Source organism: Molothrus ater, chromosome 18 (assembly GCF_012460135.2).
Source record: "Molothrus ater isolate BHLD 08-10-18 breed brown headed cowbird chromosome 18, BPBGC_Mater_1.1, whole genome shotgun sequence".
NCBI lineage: Eukaryota > Metazoa > Chordata > Aves > Passeriformes > Icteridae > Molothrus > Molothrus ater.
The window spans coordinates 14,206,967-14,229,832 of NC_050495.2; the positions used below are offsets into that span (position 1 = coordinate 14,206,967).

General features: G+C 50.7%; 1 protein-coding gene across 1 annotated transcript in view; it reads left to right on the forward strand.

Annotated features, from left to right (window-relative positions):
* The first annotated feature begins 1,660 nt into the window (after window positions 1–1,660).
* Window positions 1,661–22,866, forward strand: part of LOC118693119 (DNA polymerase epsilon catalytic subunit A-like) — a 23,627-nt gene continuing 2,421 nt past the window's right edge. The window contains 27 exon segments of the mRNA XM_036393451.1: window positions 1,661–1,891; window positions 2,367–2,447; window positions 2,537–2,581; window positions 2,720–2,812; window positions 3,347–3,501; window positions 6,523–6,664; window positions 6,955–7,035; window positions 7,284–7,391; window positions 7,788–7,898; window positions 8,165–8,250; window positions 8,898–9,017; window positions 9,766–9,898; window positions 10,507–10,620; window positions 11,380–11,592; window positions 12,293–12,400; window positions 13,073–13,201; window positions 14,013–14,115; window positions 14,191–14,337; window positions 14,920–15,065; window positions 15,843–15,991; window positions 16,356–16,448; window positions 17,119–17,263; window positions 17,721–17,878; window positions 19,821–20,016; window positions 22,186–22,400; window positions 22,655–22,681; window positions 22,683–22,755. Coding sequence (XP_036249344.1) covers window positions 1,661–1,891; window positions 2,367–2,447; window positions 2,537–2,581; window positions 2,720–2,812; window positions 3,347–3,501; window positions 6,523–6,664; window positions 6,955–7,035; window positions 7,284–7,391; window positions 7,788–7,898; window positions 8,165–8,250; window positions 8,898–9,017; window positions 9,766–9,898; window positions 10,507–10,620; window positions 11,380–11,592; window positions 12,293–12,400; window positions 13,073–13,201; window positions 14,013–14,115; window positions 14,191–14,337; window positions 14,920–15,065; window positions 15,843–15,991; window positions 16,356–16,448; window positions 17,119–17,263; window positions 17,721–17,878; window positions 19,821–20,016; window positions 22,186–22,400; window positions 22,655–22,681; window positions 22,683–22,755 — 3,402 coding nt within the window.

The following is a 22,866-nucleotide window of genomic DNA, read 5'->3' on the forward strand; positions in this document are numbered from 1 at the left end:
ATAGAAATTCATTGGTTCAATGTGCATTGGTCCCAAGTTAGGCAGTTCTTAGTATCTGGTTTCCTATTTACGGATTTCTTCACCTCCAAGTCTAATTTGGTCCTCATCTCTTGGTTCTCTTATCAGTCTTTTCCAGACCCGGTGTCTCCAACCATGCCAGGGGGCAGTGTCTGGGGTTGAAGGTTGCCTATCTGCCAGTATCTGTGTCTCCTGGCTATTCCCAATCTATGTGGGTGTTAAATTCATCAGTTTTCACCCGGTGAAACAGAGTCATTTGAAAAGAAACTTCAATTCCTTTTTCCTCTAGACAAAGGCGAACTAACCTGACTAAAGTTACATAAAAAAAATGTTAAACCTTGTATAATGTCCAACACTCTGTCTCCTTTATGTACACTGGCTTTTCATAGCATGATTTTCTATTCGAAGGGGACACACTAATCCATGGCCTATCCAGAAACCAATTAGGGTTAGCCCTTCCTGAAGGATCAGCCTGGGCTTTGCCACTGCTGAAGGTGTGAACTGGGAGGACACCAGGCACGGGGAGGAGTGTGGGAATGGGGGCTGGGGTGTGATGTGGGTCCTGTGCAAGGTGCTGATGACAGCAGCACCTTGTAGGTGTGTGCACCTTGATCTGTTACGGCCGGTGCCTGTCAGTCCTGGGTATCCTGTGTTTGCATCCATGTGTGTGTCTCTGGGATCTGTGTGTCTCTTGAAGTCCAAAACTGGGCAAGAAAATAAAGCTCTATAGTCAGATGGCTACAGAGCAGGTATTTGTTTATTCAGCACTGGGAGTGAGGGGGATCTCTGTGCCGAAAACTCACTCGATCTTCTATAGCCTTCAGTTACATTTTAAAAGTCCTTCCCTGCAATGTCACAATTACAACCTATCATTAGCATACTTACATTTGCATAAAGCTGTGTCGTGGTTTTACAAGAGTTTGTTGCTTTCACCAACAAAGAACTTTGTCAGTTCTTCTGTGGTGGTCATCAGTCTTCTGGTGGTCTTTTGATGAAGACTTCTGTAGTCTTCACATTTGAACTTTCTACCTCTATCTTCAGCACATGCCTTGGTGCTTCTTGTTCTACAGTCTAACTTGGTGTTAGCTAATTTTGCAGTTTGCAAGTTCCGTTAGAACTTGCTATCTTGCTCTTGATGGCGTTTGTTATCTTACTTGCCCCATTGTCTTGCTTTTCTTTGCTATCCCGCTTGTTTTACCTGCACATCTTGTTACAATATTACTTGTGGTTAATCTTTTGTTAGATACCACTTAGGACTCACTCTGGGACCTGTGCTTAGCTTCGCTGCTACCTGAATCCACAACGGAGAAAGCAGCAGCCACATCCTGGCTCTGGGCAGGACCCGACTCCGGGGCTGCAGCAGCCGGGCAGGAGCCCCCCGCGGCCAGCCCGCAGCCCCGGCCAGGCCGCTCCGCCCGACTCGCGGCGGCGCAGGGGGGTGGAGGGCGGGCGCCGGAGGCGGGACGAGGAGGGAGAGCTCCGCCTGTCATTGGTGGGATCCACCCGCGGGGGAGGTGGGGCCGTGGTCTGATTGGTGCTCTCGCTGCGGGGCGCGGTAAGGGAGTTCGCTCTCGCGAGAATCTAGCGCAGCGCGGGAAATTTCTCCCGCGGCGCCGCTGAGGTGCGGCCCGGGCCGGCCGGGATGGGGCTGCGGGACGGCGCCGAGACCGAGCCGGCGCGGCGGGGGCGGCGGCCAGGCGGGCCCCGGGACCTGGCGGACGGCGCCGGGTCCGGCCGTGACGATGCTTCCGCGCTGTCGGCACTCAAGCGCCTGGAGCGGGCACAGCGCACGGACCGGCTGGACGCGCTGTTCGGCTTCGAGCGGCCCGCAGAGCCCGGTGAGCGGACAGGATGGCTCATCAACATGCACCCGGTACGGGCCGGCGCGGCGGGAGGCTAGCAGGCAACAGACGGGGCACGGGATGTTCCGTGGGGAGTCCCCCGATAGGGCCTGGGGAGGGGTTTTCCACAGTGACACCCCAGCCGTACCAGGGATGGGAGTCCCACGGAGTTATGGCCGGTAGGGCTGGGGGCAGGGGTCCTTTGGGGAGACCCCCGATACAGCCGGGGTGGGGAGGGAGTGTCCCACGGAGATACCACAGATAGGGAGCGCGGGAGGAAGTCCCCTGGGGAGACCCATGGTAGGGCCAAGGAGGCGGTTCCGACAGACAGACCCCGGCCGTACTCGGGAGAGAAGACCCAATGTCCCTGCTGGGCCTCCCATGTTTCCCTGGCACTACCGGGAGGGAAGTCCCACACGGAGACTTCCGGTAAGCCCCGGGGGGAAGGAGTCCCGTGGTGGGGTCCCCGGGGTAGTCTCATTGTTGAGTCTTGGTGCTCATGGGCAGACGGAGGTGCTGGATGAGGACCGGCAGTCAGTGAGCGCAGTGGACTACTACTTCATCCAGGAGGATGGGAGCCGCTTCAAGGTGGGTGCCGGGGGGGGGGGGAGGTGGACCAAGTGGATACAGTGTCCCAGGAGAGAACCTGTCACCATTGTCTGTCTGCTCCTTCCTAGGTGGCCCTACCCTACAAGCCCTACTTCTACATTGCTACTCAGAAGGTGAGGAGGGGCAGGGCTGAGCTCCCCAGGAAAGGAGACAGCATCTTGGGGAGCTCAAGACCTCCTGGGCAGCCTGCTTTGGGATGATCTCCTCCCAACAACAGTGATGCACTGCTCAACCCCAGGGTCTCTTGACAGGGCTGTGAGCGGGAAGTGTCCTCCTTCCTCTCCAAGAAGTTCCAAGGGAAGATTGCAAAGCTGGAAACTGTCCCCAAAGAGGACTTGGACTTGGTCTGTATCCCTCTGTGGCTTTTTTTTTTTTTGGACCTTGCACAGGTCTAGTGATGTAGGAAGGGATGAGCAGGGAGAGAAAGCAGCATGCTTGACTTAAATCTCCTGATGCTGTGACATCTCAGAAATGTGTGTACTATGGCTAATTGCTTATTAGCAGTAATTTGATTCCTCTCCTTGAACATATCAGTTATTTCAGACAATGCGTTCAGGACATTAATTTCTAGAATTAAAGTGGTTGGAGGAAGCAGGATACTGCAGGAGGGAGGTGCTGCTCATGCTCAACCCATTCTTCCTCTTTTTCCCTGGGTAAATCGCACTTGTGGCTGCACAAGCAGCAGGGCTGGCTGGGCTCTTGCTGTGCTGCTCTTGTGCTCTTGATGCACCCACGAGAATCTCTCTTCAGTGCTTTACTGTCCCACCCATCAGCATCTCCTTTTTGGCCAATCCTTCCACCTGCATCAGTCTTGTTGGCCTTCCACCCTTCTCTCATGGTACCTATCCCTGAGCTGCCGTTCTCTTGCTGCTTTGCAGCCAAACCACTTGGTAGGCCTGAAGAGGAACTACATCAAGCTGTCCTTCAACACGGTGGAGGACTTGTTGAAGGTGCGGAAGGAAATCTCTCCTGCCGTGAGGAAAAACAGGGAGCGGGACCAGGCGAGTGATGTCTACACGACCATGCTGTCGAGGTGGGATCTCCCCTCAGGGGATTCAGTCAGTCTCTCGTGTTAATAATTCATAGAACTATGGAGTAATTTGGGTTGGAAGGGACCTCTAAAGGCTGTTTAGTCCAACCCACCTGCAATGAGCAGGGACACCTTCCTCTAGACCAGGTTGCCAGTGCTGGGACAGCACTTCTACAGAATCACAGACTGATTTGGGTTGCAAAGGATCTTAAAGATAATCTCATCCACCCTCTTGTCAAGGGCAGGGGCACCTTCCACTAGACCAGACTGCTCCAAACCCTGTCCAGCCTGGCCTTGGACACTTCCAGGCATGGGGCAGCCACAGCTGCTCTGGGCAATTTGTGCCAGTGCCTCACCACACACTTAATAATTAGACCCTCTTGAGAATTTCCCAACTCTCTTCAGAGTTGTTATCTTGCCTAGATGTGACTCCTGCTATGCTTTTCGACCACCCATCTTCGGGGTGGTTCTTCCAGCTCTGTGCTGCACATTAAGAGGCCCCAGAGCTGATGGGATGGGGTTTAGTGGTATCTCTGGTTGCCTGTCATATAGTTTGCCTGTTCCCTGTGAAAGGGTACAGAGAGGCAATGGGCAACCTTACTTCTAATTATGACCAAGACAGAAGTAATCCAACATTTTCTATTTCTCTCCTGTCCCTGACTCCTGCTGCCAGTGTCACCAGTGCCAGTGGGTGTCCTTGGTAGACTGACACCAGGGGAGGGACTATGCTAGATCTGTTGTTTACAAGAAGAGATGAGCTGGTGGGAGATGTGGTGGTTGAAGGCCGTTTGGGGCACAGTGATCATGAAATTATAGAGTTCTCAATATTTGGTGAAATAAGGAGGAACAGCAATAAAATTTTCACAGTGGACTTCTGGAGTGCAGACTTTGGCCTATTTAGGAGACTTATTCAAAGAGCTCCTTGGGAAGCAAGAGGAGTCCAGGAGGGGTGGGTGTGCCTCAAAATAGAGATCTTGAGGGCACAGAACAGACTGTCCCTGTGCACTGAAAGATGAGTCGACAAGCAAACGTTCAGCCTGGATGGGCAAGGAGGTTTTGAAAGAACTTAGGAATAAAAAGAGCATGTATCATCTGTGGAAGGAGTGTCTGGTATCTCAGGAAATATTTATGGGGCTTGCTAGGGCATGTGGGAAAAAATTAGAGAGGCCAAAGCTCAGTTATAACTTAATTGGGCAACTTTTGTGAAGGATAATAAAAAATGTTTTTACAAATATCTTAATGGCAAAAGGAAGGGTAAGACCAACCTTGGTTCTCTACTAGATGCAGGATGGAATTTAGTGACTGCTGATGGGGAGAAGGCAAAGGTCTTTTAAGCCTTCTTTGCCTCAGCCTTTGGTGAGAAGATGGCTCGTCCTCAGGACAGCTGTCCTCTGGCCTGGTAGAGGGTGTCAGGGAGCAGAATGATCCCCCTGTTATCCAGGAGGAGGCTGTCAGAGAACTGCTGAGCCGCTTGGATGTTCATAAATCTATGGGCCCAGATGGGATCCACCCCAGGGTGATGAGAAGCTGGCAGGTGAGTTTGCCAATCTGCTCTCCATCATTTACCTGCAGTCCTGGCTCCCTGGTGAGGTTCCAGATGACTGGAAGCTGCCCAATGTGACGCCCATTCACAACAAGAGTGGGAAGGAGGATCCTGGTGATTCTAGGCCAGTCAGTCTAACCTTGGTACCTGGCAAGGTAATGGAACAGTTTAGACTGAGTGTCATCACCCAGCACTTCCAGGATGGCCAGGCTATCAGACCCAGCCAGCAGCAGTTTAGGAGGGTTGGGTCGTGTTTGACCAACCTGGCCTCCTTTTATGACCAGGTGACCCCCCTGGTGGATGAGGGAAAGGCTGTGGATGTGTCTATTTGGACTCCAGCAAGGCCTTTGGCACTGTCTCCCACAGCACAGTCCTGGAAAAGCTGCAGCCCAGGGCTGGGACAGGAGCACTCTGTGCTGGCTTTCAGAACTGGCTGGATGGCCAGGCCAGAGAGTGGTGGTGAGTGGTGCTGCATCCAGCTGGCAGCCAGGCACCAGTGGTGTCCCTCAGGGCTCTGTGCTGGGGCCAGCTCTGTTCAATCTTTTTATTGACCACATGGATGAGGGGATTGAGTCTTTCATTAGTAAATCTGCAGATGACACTAAGCTGGGAGCGTGTGTCCATCTCTTGGAAGGTAGAAGGGCTCTGCAGGGAGACCTGGAATGGTTGGAGGGATGGGCAGAGTCCAATAAGATGAAGTTTAATAAGTCCAAGTGCCCAGTCCTGCATTTTGGCCACAATAACCCCCTGCAGCGTTCTAGGCTGGGCACAGAGCGTCTGGACAGGGCCCAGGCAGAAAGGGACCTGGGGGTGCTGGTTGACAGCCGGCTGAACGTGAGCCAGCAGTGTGCCCTGGGTGCCAAGAGGGCCAATGGCTCCTGGCCTGTGTCAGGAATAGTGTGGCCAGCAGAACTAGGGAGGTCATTCTGCCCCTGCACTCGGCACTGATGAGGCTGCACCTTGAGTGCTGTGCCCAGTTCTGGACCCTCAGTTTGGGAAGGACATGGAGATGCTGGAGCACGTGCAGAGGAGGCAACGAGGCTGGAGAGGGGCTTGGAACACAAACCCTGTGAGGAACGACTGAGGGAGCTGGGATTGTTTAGCCTGGAGGAAAGGAGACTCAGGTGACCTTATCACTCTCTACAGCTTCCTGAAAGGTGGCTGTAGTCAGGTGGAGGTTGGTCTCTTTCTCCAGGCAACAACTGACAGAACGAGAGGTCACAGTCTCAAGGGAAATTTAGGTTGGATGTTAGGAAAAGGTTTTTTACTGGAAGAGTGATAAAGTACTATAATCATCTGCCCAAGGAGGTGGTGGAGTCACCATCTCTGCATGTGTTTAAAAAAAGATTGGATGTGACACTCAGTGCCAGGGTTTAGTTGAAGTGTCAGGGCTGGGTTTGACTCGATCTTAAAGGTCTCTTCCAACCCAGTGATTCTGTGTGACACATGGATAAGGCAGCTGCTCCCCTCTGCTCTTGCAGTGCACTGAGTGGGGGCAGTCTAAGCACAGATGACGAAGGAGCCTCAAAAAAAATTGCCAACCAGATGGACAACATCATGGATATGCGGGAGTATGATGTACCTTACCACGTTCGCCTTTCCATTGATCTGAAGATCCATGTGGTGAGCTTTGCTTTCCCAGTCACACTCCTGAAGCACAGAAAAGTTTTTTCTCTCCAACACCTTTACAAATGTATTGATGACAATGAGTTCATGTCTAGAGCTCAGTTCTGTTCTGCTGGGCTTCATATTTAATGGCACACAGAAAAGCTACCTGATTAATATGTGGCAATAGTTCAAACTTTTCTTCTGGGCTGCCTGTGATTGCCACAGTTCCATCCTCAGCAGCTGGATGGAGTGACATGGGGATGTGGCCCTGCCATAAGGCACTACCCACCCTCATCTCTCCACAGGCTCACTGGTACAACGTGCGATATCAGGGCAACACCTACCCACCCGAAATCACCCGCCGAGATGACCTTGTGGAGAGGCCGGTGAGCACTGGGCAGGTGTTCTTTGTGCAGATGTTCTGCCCCAATGGACTGGTGTCTGATGTGCTGCCAGTGTAAAACCATGGTGGCAGGGGAAACACTGGGCTTGGGTAGTGATTTTTGGGTTGATAAAGCACTAAAACGATTAACAGGGATGTTCTGGTTCACTTACTGTACCACCACTGGGTTTTATGGGAAACACCCTTTCAGTCAGCTCTGAAATATTTTCTCATGGATTTGGTCCTACCCAGGATCCTGTTGTTCTTGCCTTTGATATTGAAACAACCAAACTCCCTTTGAAGTTTCCTGATGCAGACACAGACCAGATCATGATGATCTCCTACATGATTGATGGGCAGGTAAGAATACTAGGATGGTTTCCTTCAGGCTTGGGCGGCAAAGCCAGGAAGCAGCCCAGCATTACCTTCTAATCCTGCTGTCTCCAGGCTTGCGATGCTGCCAGCTGCATGATGTGTGCCCGTGGGAATGGAATTAATGTCTGGGTGACGTTTCATGGAACCCAGCCCAGGTTGTTGGTGCTTCTCTGCAGGACAGAGACAACACTAGTGTCCTGTGTTGTCTCTCCATGGCCTCCTTTTCTGATGGTCAATGACGCTTCAATGGATGACTCCCAAAATGTTGTTCCCCCTTGACAGAAGCTCTGGCTTTCAAGAAGAGCATCCCATTTTTTGGGCAGCATTTTTGAGTTGTCTGTGACTTCAGTCCTCCTAACTGCCTCCTTGTCACCTCCTCAGGGCTACCTGATCACAAACAGGGAGATTGTCTCAGAGAACATTGAAGACTTTGAGTTTACTCCCAAGCCAGAGTATGAGGGTCCATTTTGTGTCTTTAACGAACCAGATGAGGTAAGTCAGTTCTGTTCTGCAGAGTTTTACCTGCCTGGAGCTTTTCTTGGCCAGAGAGCTCATTTTCTGGCAGATTGCCTCCCTGGGGAACCCAGTAAGTCGAGCAGGGCTGTTTGTGCTTTTGTTTCGTGGGAATAAGGGTGAGAGATCAGTTTTGGGCTAGGTGCAGAGGAAAGAGGAAGTGTGGAACAAACTGTGGTATCCACCACCTCCCTGTAGAGGAGATGAAGTTCCTCAAATTACACATCTTTTCTGTTTCATCCCAGGCTCATTTAATCCGGAGATGGTTTGAACATGTCCAGGAGACCAAACCCACCATCATTGTCACATACAACGGAGACTTCTTTGACTGGTAAGATCAGGGATGATGACTAAACTGGCAAGGTGTCACCTGAGCTAGAGGGCAAGGTCAGGTTCCATCCTCAACATTCTTCCATAGCTCAGACAGTGTGGGGAGGTCATGTGGCCAGATGTGGGGCAGCCATGTCCTGCACCTCCCCAAATCCTGTCATCATTGGCTTGGCAGTAGGACTTTCTGAAGAGTCCCATCTACTTGCCTGAGCTACTTTTAAACCCTTGGCAATGTGGGAATGTTAGCATATGGATGAATTCAGTCATGGGAGAGCAGGAAGTGGGTCAAAAGAGACCTGGAGGATATTGGAAGAAGTATAAAGATGAGCCTGGGGAAGCAGGAGGAGAGGGACTACAGACCTCTGCCTTCAGATGCAGGATACAAGCAAGGATGTTTGCCTCTTGAACCACAAAATGGTTTGGGTTGGAAGAGACTTTAAAAATCATCTTGTTCCAACCTCACTGCCATGACCAGGCACACCTTCCACTAGACCAGTTTGTTTCAAGTCCTGCCTGGAAGTCTATAAACAGATAAATCACAAGGAAAAATAATTTGGTAGTTTGTAACAAAGTGATTATGGAACCATTGTTAGACATGCAGGAAAATGGCTGTTCTGCTCCTTCTCTTCATGCTGCCTCTTTCCTCAGGCCCTTTGTGGAAGCAAGAGCAGCAGCTCATGGAATTAATATGTATCAGGAAATTGGGTTTCAGAAGGACAGCCAGGGAGAGTACAAAGCATCCCAGTGCATCCACATGGACTGTCTGAGGTACTGAATGTGGCCCCTCTACACATAGCTGTGTCTTTTTCTCTTCAGTTCAGATAAAATACCTATGGTTGTATTTGAATACTGTTCTCATGTTCTGTCTGTTGGAAGCTTTGGGTGTCACCTTCTTCAGCTGTGTAATAATGCATTCCTGTGTTGTCTTCTTTCCCTTGGTGTGCTGCATTCCAAAGGAGCTGCCAAGTCTTCCCCTGAAGGGTTCCTAGACTGCTCTTGCCCTGTAGCCTTGGGTGTTTGATTGCTGATTTGGGAGGAGAGAAAAAGGGAGAGGGAAGTGGGTTAAGGTTTGGCCATTGGAGCAGGGAAAGGGACTATAGCCTCACCTACCAGGCTCCTGACATAGAGAGAAGAGGAAAGGACACATGGGAGAGACAGAACTGTAGGGTTTTATGTTGGTTTTCCCCCCTGGAGAGTCTGGGCTCTGGAGCACAGCTGGATGTTCTTGCAGTTCTTGCAGGTGGGGTCTTCAGCGGTGAAATTTTTATCTTAAAGCCAGTGAGGGAACTGGAAGGTGGAAATTATGAGCAGTGGTGGGGAGATGAACAGTGAGGGTTGTTTTGGTTGGGCTAGCTAAAGTTGGACAGCCTTGTCCAACTGCATCCACTCTTCTTAGATGCTGGGCTGTCCTTGGTGAGAGACATGGTAGTCAAGGTTCCCTTCACAATCTTGACCCTATTTTGAAGGTCAGGCCTGGTTTCTCTGCACAAACTGGTATTTTCCTGATTCTGTCCAGGTGGGTGAAGAGAGACAGTTACCTCCCAGTGGGAAGTCACAACCTGAAAGCAGCAGCTAAAGCAAAACTGGGTTACGATCCAGTGGAGCTGGACCCTGAGGAGATGTGCCGGATGGCCATGGAGGAGCCTCAGGTATTCTCTCCCTATGCTCTATGGGAAAACAAGCCTTGAGCAGCTGCATTATGACTGAGTCTATAAGTTAAAGTGGATTTTGAGAAATTAACTGAATCTGTCTCCCCAGATTTCCCATGCCTTAGAGCTCACAGGGAGAAGGAACAGGATTCCCCTGAAGTGATTCTGGCCCTGGCATTGCACTGTGCATTCTCTGTATTTATTTACACTAGTGTGCGGTGAAAAGCACTAGTGAAATCAGAAACACCATGAAGAACTGAGACCGGCTGGAGGAATAGGAGAGGGTTAGTGCTCCAGGTGTCATAGGCAGGAGGTTCTGCTGAGCCCTGTAGCAGTTTCCTGAGACCCAAACTGGGTGGATTCTGTGCCTTCAGTTCATCTTCCTTCTTCTTTCTAAATTAGAGCTGACATGTTGCTGTTTGATTAGAGCTAAAGCAGGATGGCCTCAGAAGCAAACACATTATTCTTTACAACCTAGGCTATGGAGAAATACGCCTTTTCCTTCTTGCTAATAGGAGAATGTCCAGCAGGAAGCAATGAAAGATCATTGTCATTGAGCCACTCTCACATGGGATTGGGATTCATTTTCTTCTCTTGTTCCTTGACAGACCCTGGCCACCTACTCAGTGTCCGATGCCGTTGCTACTTACTACATGTATATGAAGTACGTGCATCCCTTCATTTTCGCCTTGTGTACCATCATTCCCATGGAGCCTGATGAGGTGAGTCCTTTCCCAAAATTATCTCTTTTCTGGGTGAAGTACCATGATTCCCACTCTGCAGGGATGCTCTGGCCACAGATCTGATTCCCACTGCCTAGATACTCTGCATGTGTGGCAGGGAGGAAGGGAGGGTGGATTTAGAGGCTGCTCCTTTCTCCTACAGCTGTGGGGTGTTGGGAGACAGGTTCCTATAAGAAGACACCTGACATTTGGCAGTGCAGGGCTGGAGCTGGAAAGCTAGAAAGTATGGCTGATGCTCCATGCTCAGCCAAGTTCACTTGTCAGTGAACTTGTTCAACTTGGCTGTTGTCAGCTGTACGGAGGATGATGAAGGAAGCTGTCAAGCATGTAGAAGATGTCAGTCTATTCCCACCTGGTTGAGCTGACAAAGGCACTTGGTGGAGTGGTGCTGTAGATGTGTCACGAGCTGAAGCTGTCCAACTTGTTGTGTGACAGTCCAATCTTGCCAGTGCTGGGACAGCACTTCTATAGAATCACAGACTGGTTTAGGTTGGAAGGGATCTTAAAGATAATCTCATCCATCCTCCTGTCAAGGGCAGGGACACCTTCCACTAGGCCAGATTGCTCCAAACCCTGTCCAGCCTGGCCTTGGACACTTCCAGGCATGGGGCAGCCACAGCTGCTCTGGGACACCTGTGCCAGTCCAGTGCCTCACCACACTCACAGGGAAGGAGTTCCTCCTGATATTTAAATCTACTATTTTTGCATTTGAATCCAGATTTGGTTTCTCATGTGCAGGTGTTAAGAAAAGGATCTGGGACACTATGCGAGGCACTGCTGATGGTTCAGGCATATCATGCCAACATCATCTTCCCCAACAAGCAAGAGCAGGAATTCAACAAGCTTACAGAAGATGGACATGTGTTGGACTCAGAGACCTATGTGGGAGGCCATGTGGAAGCACTGGAATCTGGGGTCTTCCGCAGTGACATTCCCTGCCGCTTCAAAATGGTAATGGGCCAGCAGCCAGCCCCTGTCCTCATGGAGTAGCGTGGTGGGGAGGGATAGCATTTCCACTGTTGTTGGCATCTCCAGTGTATCCCTGCTGGTCTTCTAGGGCAGCATCTAGAATCACAGAAATCAGTAAGGTTGGAAAAGCCCTTTAATGCTGCCAAGTCCAACTGTTAACCCAACATCGCCAAGGCCACCACTGTCCCCAAGTGCCACATCTGCATGTCTTCTGAACACTTTCAGGGATAGTGATTTCGCCACTGACCTTAACAGGCCATTCCAATGCTTGGCAACCTCCAGGAGACCCTTGCTACCTGAAGCTGGGCTGGGATGGAGTAGGAGGAGATCTCTAAGTGGCCATCTGTGCTTCAGTGGGAAAGCAAGCAATCCAGAGCTTGTTGACAGCAGAGGATGGTAGTGAAGTAGGGTTTTGGGTTTGTTTTTCAGCCAGCGTTTCTTGGAAGTTAGGCCTCTGTCACTTGGGGTCCTGTCCTCTCTCAAACTGAGCTGCTTTTGAACCCTTCCTGAGGGCTTTTTACCTGTTTCTGCTACCTTCATCAACTCCCCCAGTGCCTCAACATGTCCCTTACAGCTTAGAGGTCCCCAAGCAAAGCAGGGACAGGGATATGGGGCAGAAGCTGCCGGCCTGCAGCCAGGGACAGCTGCCTACGGCCTCACTGCCATCTCCATGTCCCTGTAGAATCCTGCTGCCTTCGACTTCCTGGTGCAGCATGTGGAGAAGACCTTGCAGCACGCCATTGAGGAAGAGGAGGGTCTTCCTTTGGATCAGGTCACTAACTTCCAGGAGGTACAGCACCTGCAGCATGGCTGAGTTGGGCAGGAAACTGGGACTGCAGCTCTAAAATGCTTGTTTGGGTTTGGTTTATGTTCTACAAAGAAAGACCTAAGAAGCCCATCTACAGGCTGAGTCCTGCAGCCGAGCCTGGAGATCAGGGTTTCTGCCCCATCTGAAGAATGCAACTCCTGCTTTTCCCTTCATGGGTTCAACCAGGAGCAAAGCTCTGAGAGATCTGGGAAGGAATTTAGGGAGAAGGCAGACCCCCTCAGATATGCCAAATGCTCTTGTTGCTCTTGTTCCCCACTTCTTATCAGCTACAAAAGTGCAGGTTGCCTCTCTCCAAATCCAAGTCTGGAGTTTCTTGGAGTGCAGCACTAGACTGGGGACCTCTGGTCTTTGCTGTTGTCTCCATTAACCCATTTGCACTGAAAAGGTCCTCGATCAAGTCATATTTAGGAAGAAGCTGCTTCCACTTCCCAGGTATCCCTATGGAATAGCTTATTCTGGACATCGAAATCAAAACCTAAAGCAGTGTCGAGGAGACCCTGCTCTGCTCCTTTGGTCCTTTAGATCCATCCCCAGAGCCTGTGGCGAGTGAGCCTGTGAAGAACCAAATTAAAAAAGTATTTGATTCATTAACTCCTTCCTGCCCTAGTTTCACTTCTCTTTATCTCACCACAGGTTTGTGATGAAATCAAGGCCAAGCTGAATTCCCTGAAGGATGTTCCCAACAGAATTGAGTGTCCTCTTATCTATCATCTGGATGTGGGGGCCATGTACCCCAACATCATTCTGACCAACAGGTTGCAGGTGGGTAACATCAGTCTTGTCTCTCCTAATCTGACTTCCAGATGACCTTGATGGTGCCTCTGGATCCCCTTAAAAGCAAGGGCTGAACTTTCTGCACAGGGTAGGGGAAGCAGATGAGGCTGGGCATGAAATTTGGTCAAGCTGCCATGGAATTGTAGAATCACAGAATTATTTTGGTTGGAAAAGCCCTCTAAGACCATTGAGTCCAACCACTCTGCCAGCATTGCCAAAGTCACCACTAACCCATGTCCCCAAGTGGCACATTCACATGGCTTTTAAATACTTTCAGGAGAATGCCACTCTGAGCAGCCTGTGCCTGTCTGATCACCCTTTTAGTGAAGGATTTTTCCCTAATATCCAGCCTAAACATCTTCTGGCACAACTTAAGGCTGTTTCCTCACTTGTTCCCTGGGAGCAGAGCCTGATGCCCACCTGGCTCCACCCTCCTGTCAGGGAGTTGTAGGAGCAAGAATGTCCTCTCTGAGCCTACTTTTCTCCAGGCTGAGCCCTCAGCTTCCTCAGCTGCTCCTCACCAGACTTGTGCTCACCCCCTTCCCTAGCTCTGTTGTCCTTCTATGGATGGCTAGGTCTTCAGAGACTCAGCTGCAGCTTTAGCTAGAACTCTTCCCAGAAACCTAGCTGTTGTTTCAAGGAGCTTGTGCTCCTGAAAGGCTCTGGAAAGGGGATCTCACTGAGTACTATCTCTGATGTTCACACCTGTGCTCTCCTGCCACTCAGCACCTGTTCTGGCATGAGCTGTCATTTGGAGACCTGTCCCCTCTAACACCTGTGTGTCTGTTACTGCATCCAGCCCTCTGCCATGGTGGATGAGGCCACATGTGCTGCCTGTGACTTCAACAAGCCAGGTGCCAACTGTCAGCGCCGGATGACGTGGCAATGGAGAGGAGAGTTCAGTAAGTACAGCCCACAGAGATGGAGCCAAATTCCTGCTTCTCCTCTGAGAGACTGATCACTGCCCTCCTCTGCAGTGCCTGCCAGCCGCAGTGAGTACCACCGCATCCAGCAGCAGCTGGAGTCGGAGAAGTTCCCTCCCTTGTTCCCTGATGGACCACCCCGTGCCTTCCATGAGCTTTCCCAGGAAGAACAAGCCAAATATGAGAAAAAGCGCCTAGCAGGTAAAAAAATCAAGGTCATGATCCTGGCAGTGTTTTACAACGTGGACCACGAGCGGTATTCAGCAGTAGTGACCCCTTCCAGGGCTGTGGGGTGAGGTCAGGCTGGTCTCAGAACATCTCCAGGATCCCAACAGACTCATGCGTGCTTCCTACAAGGAGCCAGGCACTGATACCTCTGTCAGTGGTACCCCTTTCTCTTGGAGAGCCATGGATTTTAGCTGAAATATGAATGGCTCCATTTTTTTGTCAGGCTGCTAAATAAAGCCAGTTAATGAAAGAGAATCATCACATTATCCTATCGCCTGGAGGGAAGCTGTCCAGCAGAACCACCCAACTGGCTGAGGGCAGAGCCTGGGTTTGTAGCTGGGCCATATGATTAGTTTGTTTACCCCCTAGCCCTCCACCTCCATAAAGAGGTGCTGCATCTTTCCATACTGGGATCTTCCTCTCCCTTTGCAGTGGGACTGTCCCCCCACTCACCCATGCCTTATGCTTAGCTGCCTCCCTATCCCTACTCTGTTCATCCCTCTGTAGCAGGGCAGCCATCCCTGACAACCTCCCTCTGCCTCCTCCCTTGACCAGATTACTGCCGCAAGGCGTACAAGAAGATCCATGTCACCAAGGTGGAGGAGCGAGTCACCACCATCTGCCAACGAGAAAACTCTTTCTACGTGGACACGGTGCGAGCATTCCGGGACCGCCGATATGAGTTCAAGGGGCTGCACAAGGTACCAGGCTTGGGTGCTGGTCAAATTGTCTTGCCAAGCCTGGGGACCTCTTGTGCCTTGCTGAAAACTTTAAAGGATTACTCTGTTGGCTTCCCACTGATAGAGGGCAGGGTTGTATTGATTATTGGGAAGAAAAACTTCCCTGTGAGGGAGATAAGGTGCTGGCACAGGTTGACCAGAGAAGCTGTGGCTGGCCCATCCCTCCAAGTGTCCAAAGCCAGTTGGGTTAGATGGGACTTAAAGCAACCTAGTCTAGTAAAAAGGTGTTCCTGCCCAAGGCAGGGAGTGGGATGAGATGAGCGTTAAGGTGCCTTCCACCCCAAACTATTCTAGGAGGCCCAGGGGCTCTGTGTCTGGCAGAGTTAATTAAAGAGCCTGTTGCTTTGCAGTTCCTCCCTGTTGCCTCTTTTGCCATGACTCCCAGGCCTGACAGAGAGGCTTTTCCTACACTGGTGGTTCTGTTGTTAGCTGGGCGTGATGGATTGCATCAGGCAGTGTATTGAGTTCTTCCCTGCACACATATGGTGCAGCACAGCTGGTGCTGCTTGAATTCCGCTCAATGATGGGAGCTGCAAGTCTCTTCTGACAACTGACAAAGTGCCTCTGGCCAACCCCTCCTGTGCTGCAAAAGAAAATGGGATGTTTGACTCATGATGCTGATCTTTGGCAAAGATATTCCTGTAGAGCTGCAATGCTATGCTGGGACTGAGTGGAAACCAGTTGGGTGCCGCAAGCAGTGATATGTGGAATTGTCCTGACTCTGCCCTTGGCATGCAGGTGTGGAAGAAGAAGCTGTCTGCAGCAGTGGAGACCGGAGATGCCTCTGAAGTGAAACGCTGCAAGAACATGGAGATTCTCTATGACTCCCTTCAGCTGGCCCACAAGTGCATCCTCAACTCCTTCTATGGATATGTCATGCGGAAAGGGTAAGTCTCCCCTGAGCCATCCAGGATCCTCTAGAGAGGACCCTTGGAAACCAGGATTGTCCTGCTGCGGTAGTCACTTCCTGAAGCACCAAGATGAGAGTAGGTCCTGCCTGTAATACTCTTCTCTTGCTTCTACCCACTACTTCTCATCCTGGAGACTCTTACCAGACATTAAATGATGGAAATCTTGTCAGTAAGTGGGTTTTCAGCTTTTCTGGAGCATGATAAGTATAGAATTTCATAGGAGAACAATGCCCAGTGTTGTGTTTCTTGCCCTTCTTCCCCTAGAGATCCTCCTGCCCCTCCATAGCTGGGTTTTGGAGGGGGTATGTCATTGTTTTAACTGTGACTCCTCTGCTCACAGAGCTCGCTGGTACTCCATGGAAATGGCTGGCATTGTCTGCTTCACAGGGGCAAATATCATCACCCAGGCCAGAGAGCTGATCGAGCAGATTGGGTAAGTGTGCTGAGCTGAAGAAGGTCCATCTGCATCTAGGACAGATGTGGGAGCCTGTTAAACACTCGAGTTTTCAGAGAGATGGAACACATTTCCTGTGAGGAAGAAGGGCTGAGAAAGCTGGGGGTTTTCATCCTGGTGAAGAGAAGGCTCCAGGGAGACCTTAGAGCCCCTTTAAGTGCTTAAAGAGATTCCAAGAAAGATGCAGACAGATTTTGGGCAACAGCCAGGAGTGGTGGAACAAGAGGGAGTGGCTTCCCATTGCCAGAGAGCAGGGTTAGATGGAATATTGGGAAGAAATACTCTGCACAAATTGCCTGGAGAAGCTGTGGCTGCCCCTGCATCCCTGGAAGTGTTTCAAGGCCAGGTTGGACAGGGCTTGGAGTAATCTGGTCTAGCAAAAGTTGTCCCTGCCCATGACACAGAGTTGTTGGAATGTGATGAGTTTTAAGGTCCCTTCCAACCTCAAGTGATCTGTGATTCTCTGATTCTATGAGCATTCAGATTCCTGACACTGCTGTTGTATTTGAGGATTCACTTTGCAGAAAGGAACAGTGGATGGAACAGGCTGCTGCTTAGTAGAGGACACAGAACTGATCCTTGCCTCCCATCCACTCTGCTCCTGACAGTGGCCTTCCTTCCTTCTTTCCTTCCTTCCTTTCTTCCCTAGGAGACCTCTAGAACTGGATACCGATGGGATTTGGTGTGTCCTTCCCAACAGTTTCCCAGAGAACTTTGTCATCAAGTCAACCAATATCAAGAAGCCAAAAGTAACCATCTCTTACCCAGGTGCCATGCTGAACATCCTCGTGAAAGTGAGTCTGGCACCTGTCCAGGCCAGCTCTGCAGCCTGGGAAAAGGAGATGGAGAGCTGATGAGTTGGGAGAACCCCTCTTCCATCTCCACTCCCTATGCAGTGGGTGAGATGTTGGGGGTGATGGCCCTGGAGAGCATCTGAGTGGAGAAAGAGGCTCAATATCCTCCCCAGAGAGGGGGGTCTGTAAGAGGCCAGGGTAGGGAGTCCAGCACAGGGTCTAAACCTATGCTCTGCTTACTCCAGGCTCTATAAGAGAAGAAAATATCATTTTAGGGTCCAAAGCCTTTTTCTTCTCAACAGGCAGGAAAGGTGCTTTGACTTTTGAGTCCTAAATTGTGCTATAGCTCCCAGAGGCTTGCTCAGGTGTCCCTTTGGGCAGGGTGTGTCCCAGGGGCATCCCCTAGTGTGACCTGATAGCTGTAGATTGAAACTGTTCTCCTGGGGCTGTGCCACAGGAAGGCTTCACAAATGACCAGTACCAGGAGCTGCAGGATCCAGCCTCACTCACCTACATCACGCGCTCAGAGAACAGCATCTTTTTTGAAGTGGATGGTCCATACCTGGCTATGATCCTTCCAGCCTCCAAAGAGGAGGGCAAGAAGCTGAAAAAAAGGTGAGATTTCAAAGCTTGAAATATTGTCTCTTCCCCTGAGTTGAAAGACTAAAGATCTCGTTGCCTTTGTACATGTGGGGCATGTTGGTCCTTGCCTCCAGAGCCAGCAGCATTTGACTCACTGGCTTAAAATTACAAGTTCCTTATGTCAGATCATTGAACGTAGCTACTACAGCAGTAAATTTTAGCAGGTAACAGGAAAATTACATTTCTCCAGCCTAGTGGCGTCTGCCTGTTTGGCTCTGAGGTGTGCAGGAGAACATTGACTTTGCTTCTGAGGATTTCTAATACTGCTTCTATTCAATCCAATCTGTTTAAACTTTGCAGTTCCTGCCTTCCTATTTTTCAAGTGTTAACTGACTTCCAGTAACACTTCTCCTATGTATTTCCCCCTCTCTCTCCATCTGTAAGTAGGATTGTTTCTGCCATTACTGTCACATTATAGGACAGTTGTACCCAAACTTCACTGATTTCTCAACGACCACCAAGAATGTGAGCTAGAGCACTAACATCCATTATTTTGGGTGGCAGCCCACAGACCTGGATCTGACTCCAAAACATGCAGTTGCTGTCCCCAGCACTCTCTGTCCTCACAATTCTGAACATTTTTGTGCTTAATCCCTGACAGGACAAGGTTCAGCACACACCATTCCCTACCAGTGCCCCTCTCCAGGCATTCAGACCCTTCTGCAGGAGTCAAAGTGTTGCTCAGCTCTGAGTGGGCTGTGTTTGTACTACTCCCCTCAGGAGCTCTGGATTCCTATAGTTTAGGTGTCTAAGAAAGGGCATTTATTTCCTGGTCACTCTCCAAGCACAGCAGCCTGGAGATGGCTGCAGGCACGGTGGTCGGTGGAGGAAGGCAAGGTTGTGCTGTTGGGAATGGGTGCTGTGGGTAGGTGGGGGAAGGGCTGGCCAAGCAGGTTTGAGCATCCCCTCTTCTCACTGGTTATTCCCACAATGGTGGTTTGGGTTTGTTTTTTTTTTTGAGACATACAGATAATTTTCAGGGCTGTAAAAGGCAAAACAATGCAAGAAAAGAAAAGGCAAGAGGGAGGAATGTTCCCTTAAAAGTGTGTCATGGCTGCATCCAGTTTTCTCTCAACCTCTCTGCCAGCATTGGAGTTGCCAGTTTCCTGCTTTCTAAATCTCTTCCTAATATCTTCATTTCCCCTCTTGGGCTCTCATCTCCTTCCCTTACAACAATTAAAGTCACTCCTCACCCTCAGTGCTGCATCAAGGTTTGGCGTGCTCAGCACAAGAAATCATGGAGCTGCTGGATTGAGTCCAGAGGAGGCCGTGGAGATGCTCCAAGGGCTGGAGCCCCTCTGCTCTGGAGCCAGGCTGGGAGATCTGTGGGTGTTTACATGGGGAAAGCTGCAGAGAACGCTCAGAGCCCTTCCCAGGGCCTAAAGGGGCTCCAAGAGAGCTGCAGGGGGACTCTGGACAAGGGCTGAGAGGGAAAGGACAAGGGGGAATGGCTTCCCACTGCCAGAAAGCAGGGTTAGATGAGATATTGGGAAGGTATTCTTGTCTGTGAGGGTGGTGCAACACTGGCACAGGATGCCCAGAGAAGCTTTGGCAGCTCCACAGTGTTCCAGGCCAGCCTGGACAGGGCTTGGAACCACCTGGCCTAGTGGAAGGTGTCCTGCCCATGGCAGGAGCATGGGATTGGATAATCTTTAAGATCACTTCCCCTGTGGTTCAATGAGTCAGTGTGGATGATCTGGGTCAAGAGCTGAGGTCCTTTTCTAGACCAAGGTAAAATGGTTGCTAGAGAAGCTGTAGATACTTGAGATTATCCAGGTGCAGCTGTGGCTCATTTGAACATGCTGGATAGTGGCACAAAGGCATGGGGAGAAGCACCCTGGCTGGAAGGACACCGGTGGCACCCTGAGGGATGTGTCCCTTGGTGTAGGCCAGGTTTATTCACACTCTCTCCTAGGTATGCCGTGTTCAACGAGGATGGGTCCCTGGCTGAGCTGAAGGGGTTTGAGGTGAAACGCCGGGGAGAACTGCAGCTGGTGAAGATATTCCAGTCATCTGTGTTCGAAGCCTTTCTGAAAGGGAGCACCCTGGAGGAGGTCTATGCTTCCGTGGCCAAGGTGGCCGATTACTGGCTGGATGTGCTTTACAGCAAGGTAGGCACAGCTCAGCAAGTCTGCACTCCAAGGTGGAGCCTGGGAAGGAGCATCTGAGTTGGTCAGGCACTGTGGGAGGGTGGACTTTGCTTGCACAGATTCAGTGGTCTCCTGTGCCACTTTAACACTCAGTCACTTTACAGATGACACTGAGCTGGGTGGGAGTGTGGATCTACTGGAAGGCAGGAAGCCCTGCAGAGGGAACTGGACAGGCTGGATCCATGTGCCAAACCCAGTGGTGTGAGGTTCAACAAGGTCAAGTGCCAGGTCCTGCACAGGGGTCACAGCAACCCCGTGGAATGCTCCATGCTGGGGGCAGAGGCTCTGGAAAGGCACCTGACAGGAAAGGATCTGGGGGTGCTGATCAAGAGTGACTAAACACATGCCCAGGTAGACAAGAAGGGCAATGGTACCTGGCCTGTACCAGCCATAGCATGGCAAACAGCACCAGGGCAGTAACCATCCCCCTCTGCTGGACACTGGTGAGGCACCTTGAACCCCTCATGACAAGAAAGACATTGAGGGGCTGGAGCATGTCCAGAGAAGGGAAAAGAGCTGGGGAAGTGGCTGGAATGCAAGTCTAATGAGGAGCAGTTGTGGGGGCTCAGCCTGGAGAAGAGGAGATTCAGGGAGGACATTCTTACTCTACAACTCCCTGACAAATAGGACGGAACCACGTGGGACGTTCAACTGCCACAATCCATGTACAACTCCCAGCATGGGAGTTGGGCACTTCTCCCAGGGAACAGGATTAGAGGAAATGACAGGAAATGACAGGATTAGAGGAAACAGCCTCAAATTGCAGCAGGGGAGGTTTAGGTTGAGTAATAAAGAAAATTTCATCTCCAAAAGGATTGTACAGCTCTGACACAGTCTGCCCATGGCAGTGGTGGAATCCCTATCCCTGGAGGAATGTATAAGCTGTGTGGATGTGACACTTGTGTACATGGTTAGTGGTGGCTTTGGTACTGCTGGGGGAATGGTTTGACTTGGTGATACTAGAGGGCTTTTCAACCCAAATGATTCTGTGATTCTGTGAGATAAGGGGGTGAGAGGGAACAAGGGTCCTAACTGGGACCTGCTGGTCCAGGGGCATGATGTTCATCATAAATTCTCATCAGGTTGAACAAAGACACCGGTCACTTGTCAGGAACTCTTTACTTTTTATTGTACAGTCGCTGTAACTCCAGCAACCAGCCCACTGCATCAACTCAAAAGGTGTTAGTCAACAAGCCACTTCTTACAATAGACTTCCACGAGAGTGGCAGCAAACAAGCCCTTAATTTTTCAATAAGCTCTCAACTCCCACCACAAGCTCCTCAAAATGCACTGGCTCACAAGCCACAATAGACCACCAGTATTCAATGGTACTGGCTAACAAGCTGCAACACACCATCACACAAAGGTGCTGGTGCATGAGCCACAACACCACTACTCAAAGGTCCTGGCTAACAAGCCACAACACACCTTTACACAAGCTCCCCATTCCCACAACAGGGTTCAATACCAAGTCTGAAGTAGAATATGATGGCCCTTTGCTCAAGCAAAGCAAGGGAAGAAAACAAAGAATATCACTAGTCCTTAGATCTGTGTTGGTCTTGCTTTGGTCATGCTATATGGATGGTCGAGAGCTGGGGCAAACAATGAGACAAAGAAAGTGGAAGAGAAAGAGAGGAGAAAAAGAAGAGAGGGGACCTATTCATGCACAGCAAGCCCTTCTTCTGGATGTGTGTTGGAGAGGGACTAAGCCTGAGTCTTAAGGCATAGCAGGGAATTGGCTCAGAACAGCACTGCCACACCTCTGTGGGATGCTCTCTTCCAATCACACCTTTCCTGTAGCAATACTCAGAATGTTTGAGACAAAACATGTTTAGTTCTGATCCTCTAGTCCTTAGTTTTGTGATGCTGTTTTATAACAAATTCTTGGTGAGCCTAGCTTTGTATGCACAACACAAAGCTGTACTGCCACAGCTGGGCTGATGCAATTGATGCCAACCTGAAACCCACACACCCTCTTTTCTATAGATCCCACTGGCAGCTGCACCAGGAAGCAATTCCCAGGCTCCCAGTAAAGAGACACAGCAGCTGTGTATGGTGTTCCCTCTTTCTAACAGCAGCAAAGTTTGATCATTAGTTCTTGCTGACTTTGGGCTTTTCCCTGGCCTTCAGGCTGCCAACATGCCTGATTCAGAGCTGTTTGAGCTCATCTCAGAGAACCGGTCCATGTCACGCAAACTGGAGGACTACGGGGAGCAGAAGTCCACCTCCATCAGCACTGCCAAGCGCCTGGCAGAGTTTTTTGGGGACCAGATGGTGAAGGATGCAGGACTGAGCTGCCGTTTCATCATTTCCAAGAAACCAGAAGGGTCTCCCGTCACCGAGAGGTAACCCCACCTGGAGGGGCCAGGGCTTCTGGCAGGGTGTGAGAAACCCAAGAGGGGATGCACAGGCAGCAAGAAGGGAGGGAGGTGGAATACATGGCCAGGTGATCACCTGAATCTGCATAGGCCATGAGCAGGGCAGTGGTAACACAGGACAGCCCAGTGGCCTCATAGGAGTTTAGGAGAAGCCTGGAGGATCTCCACAGGGGGGAAGTAGATTGTGGGTGCTGGGACATTCATTTCCCTGCCTTCTTCAGGGCCATCCCCCTTGCCATCTTCCAACTGACCCAGTGTGCGCAAGCACTAACTCCGGAAATGGCTGAAGAGCCCCTCGCTGCAGGACTTCAACATCCGTGCGGTGAGTGAGGCATCCCAGCAGATGACACCACATCTGGGACATGGGTTCATCCTGTTGGAGAGACAGCCTGGGTGGTGGCATTCCTGTGCTCACAAAGCAGGGGGCTGGGGT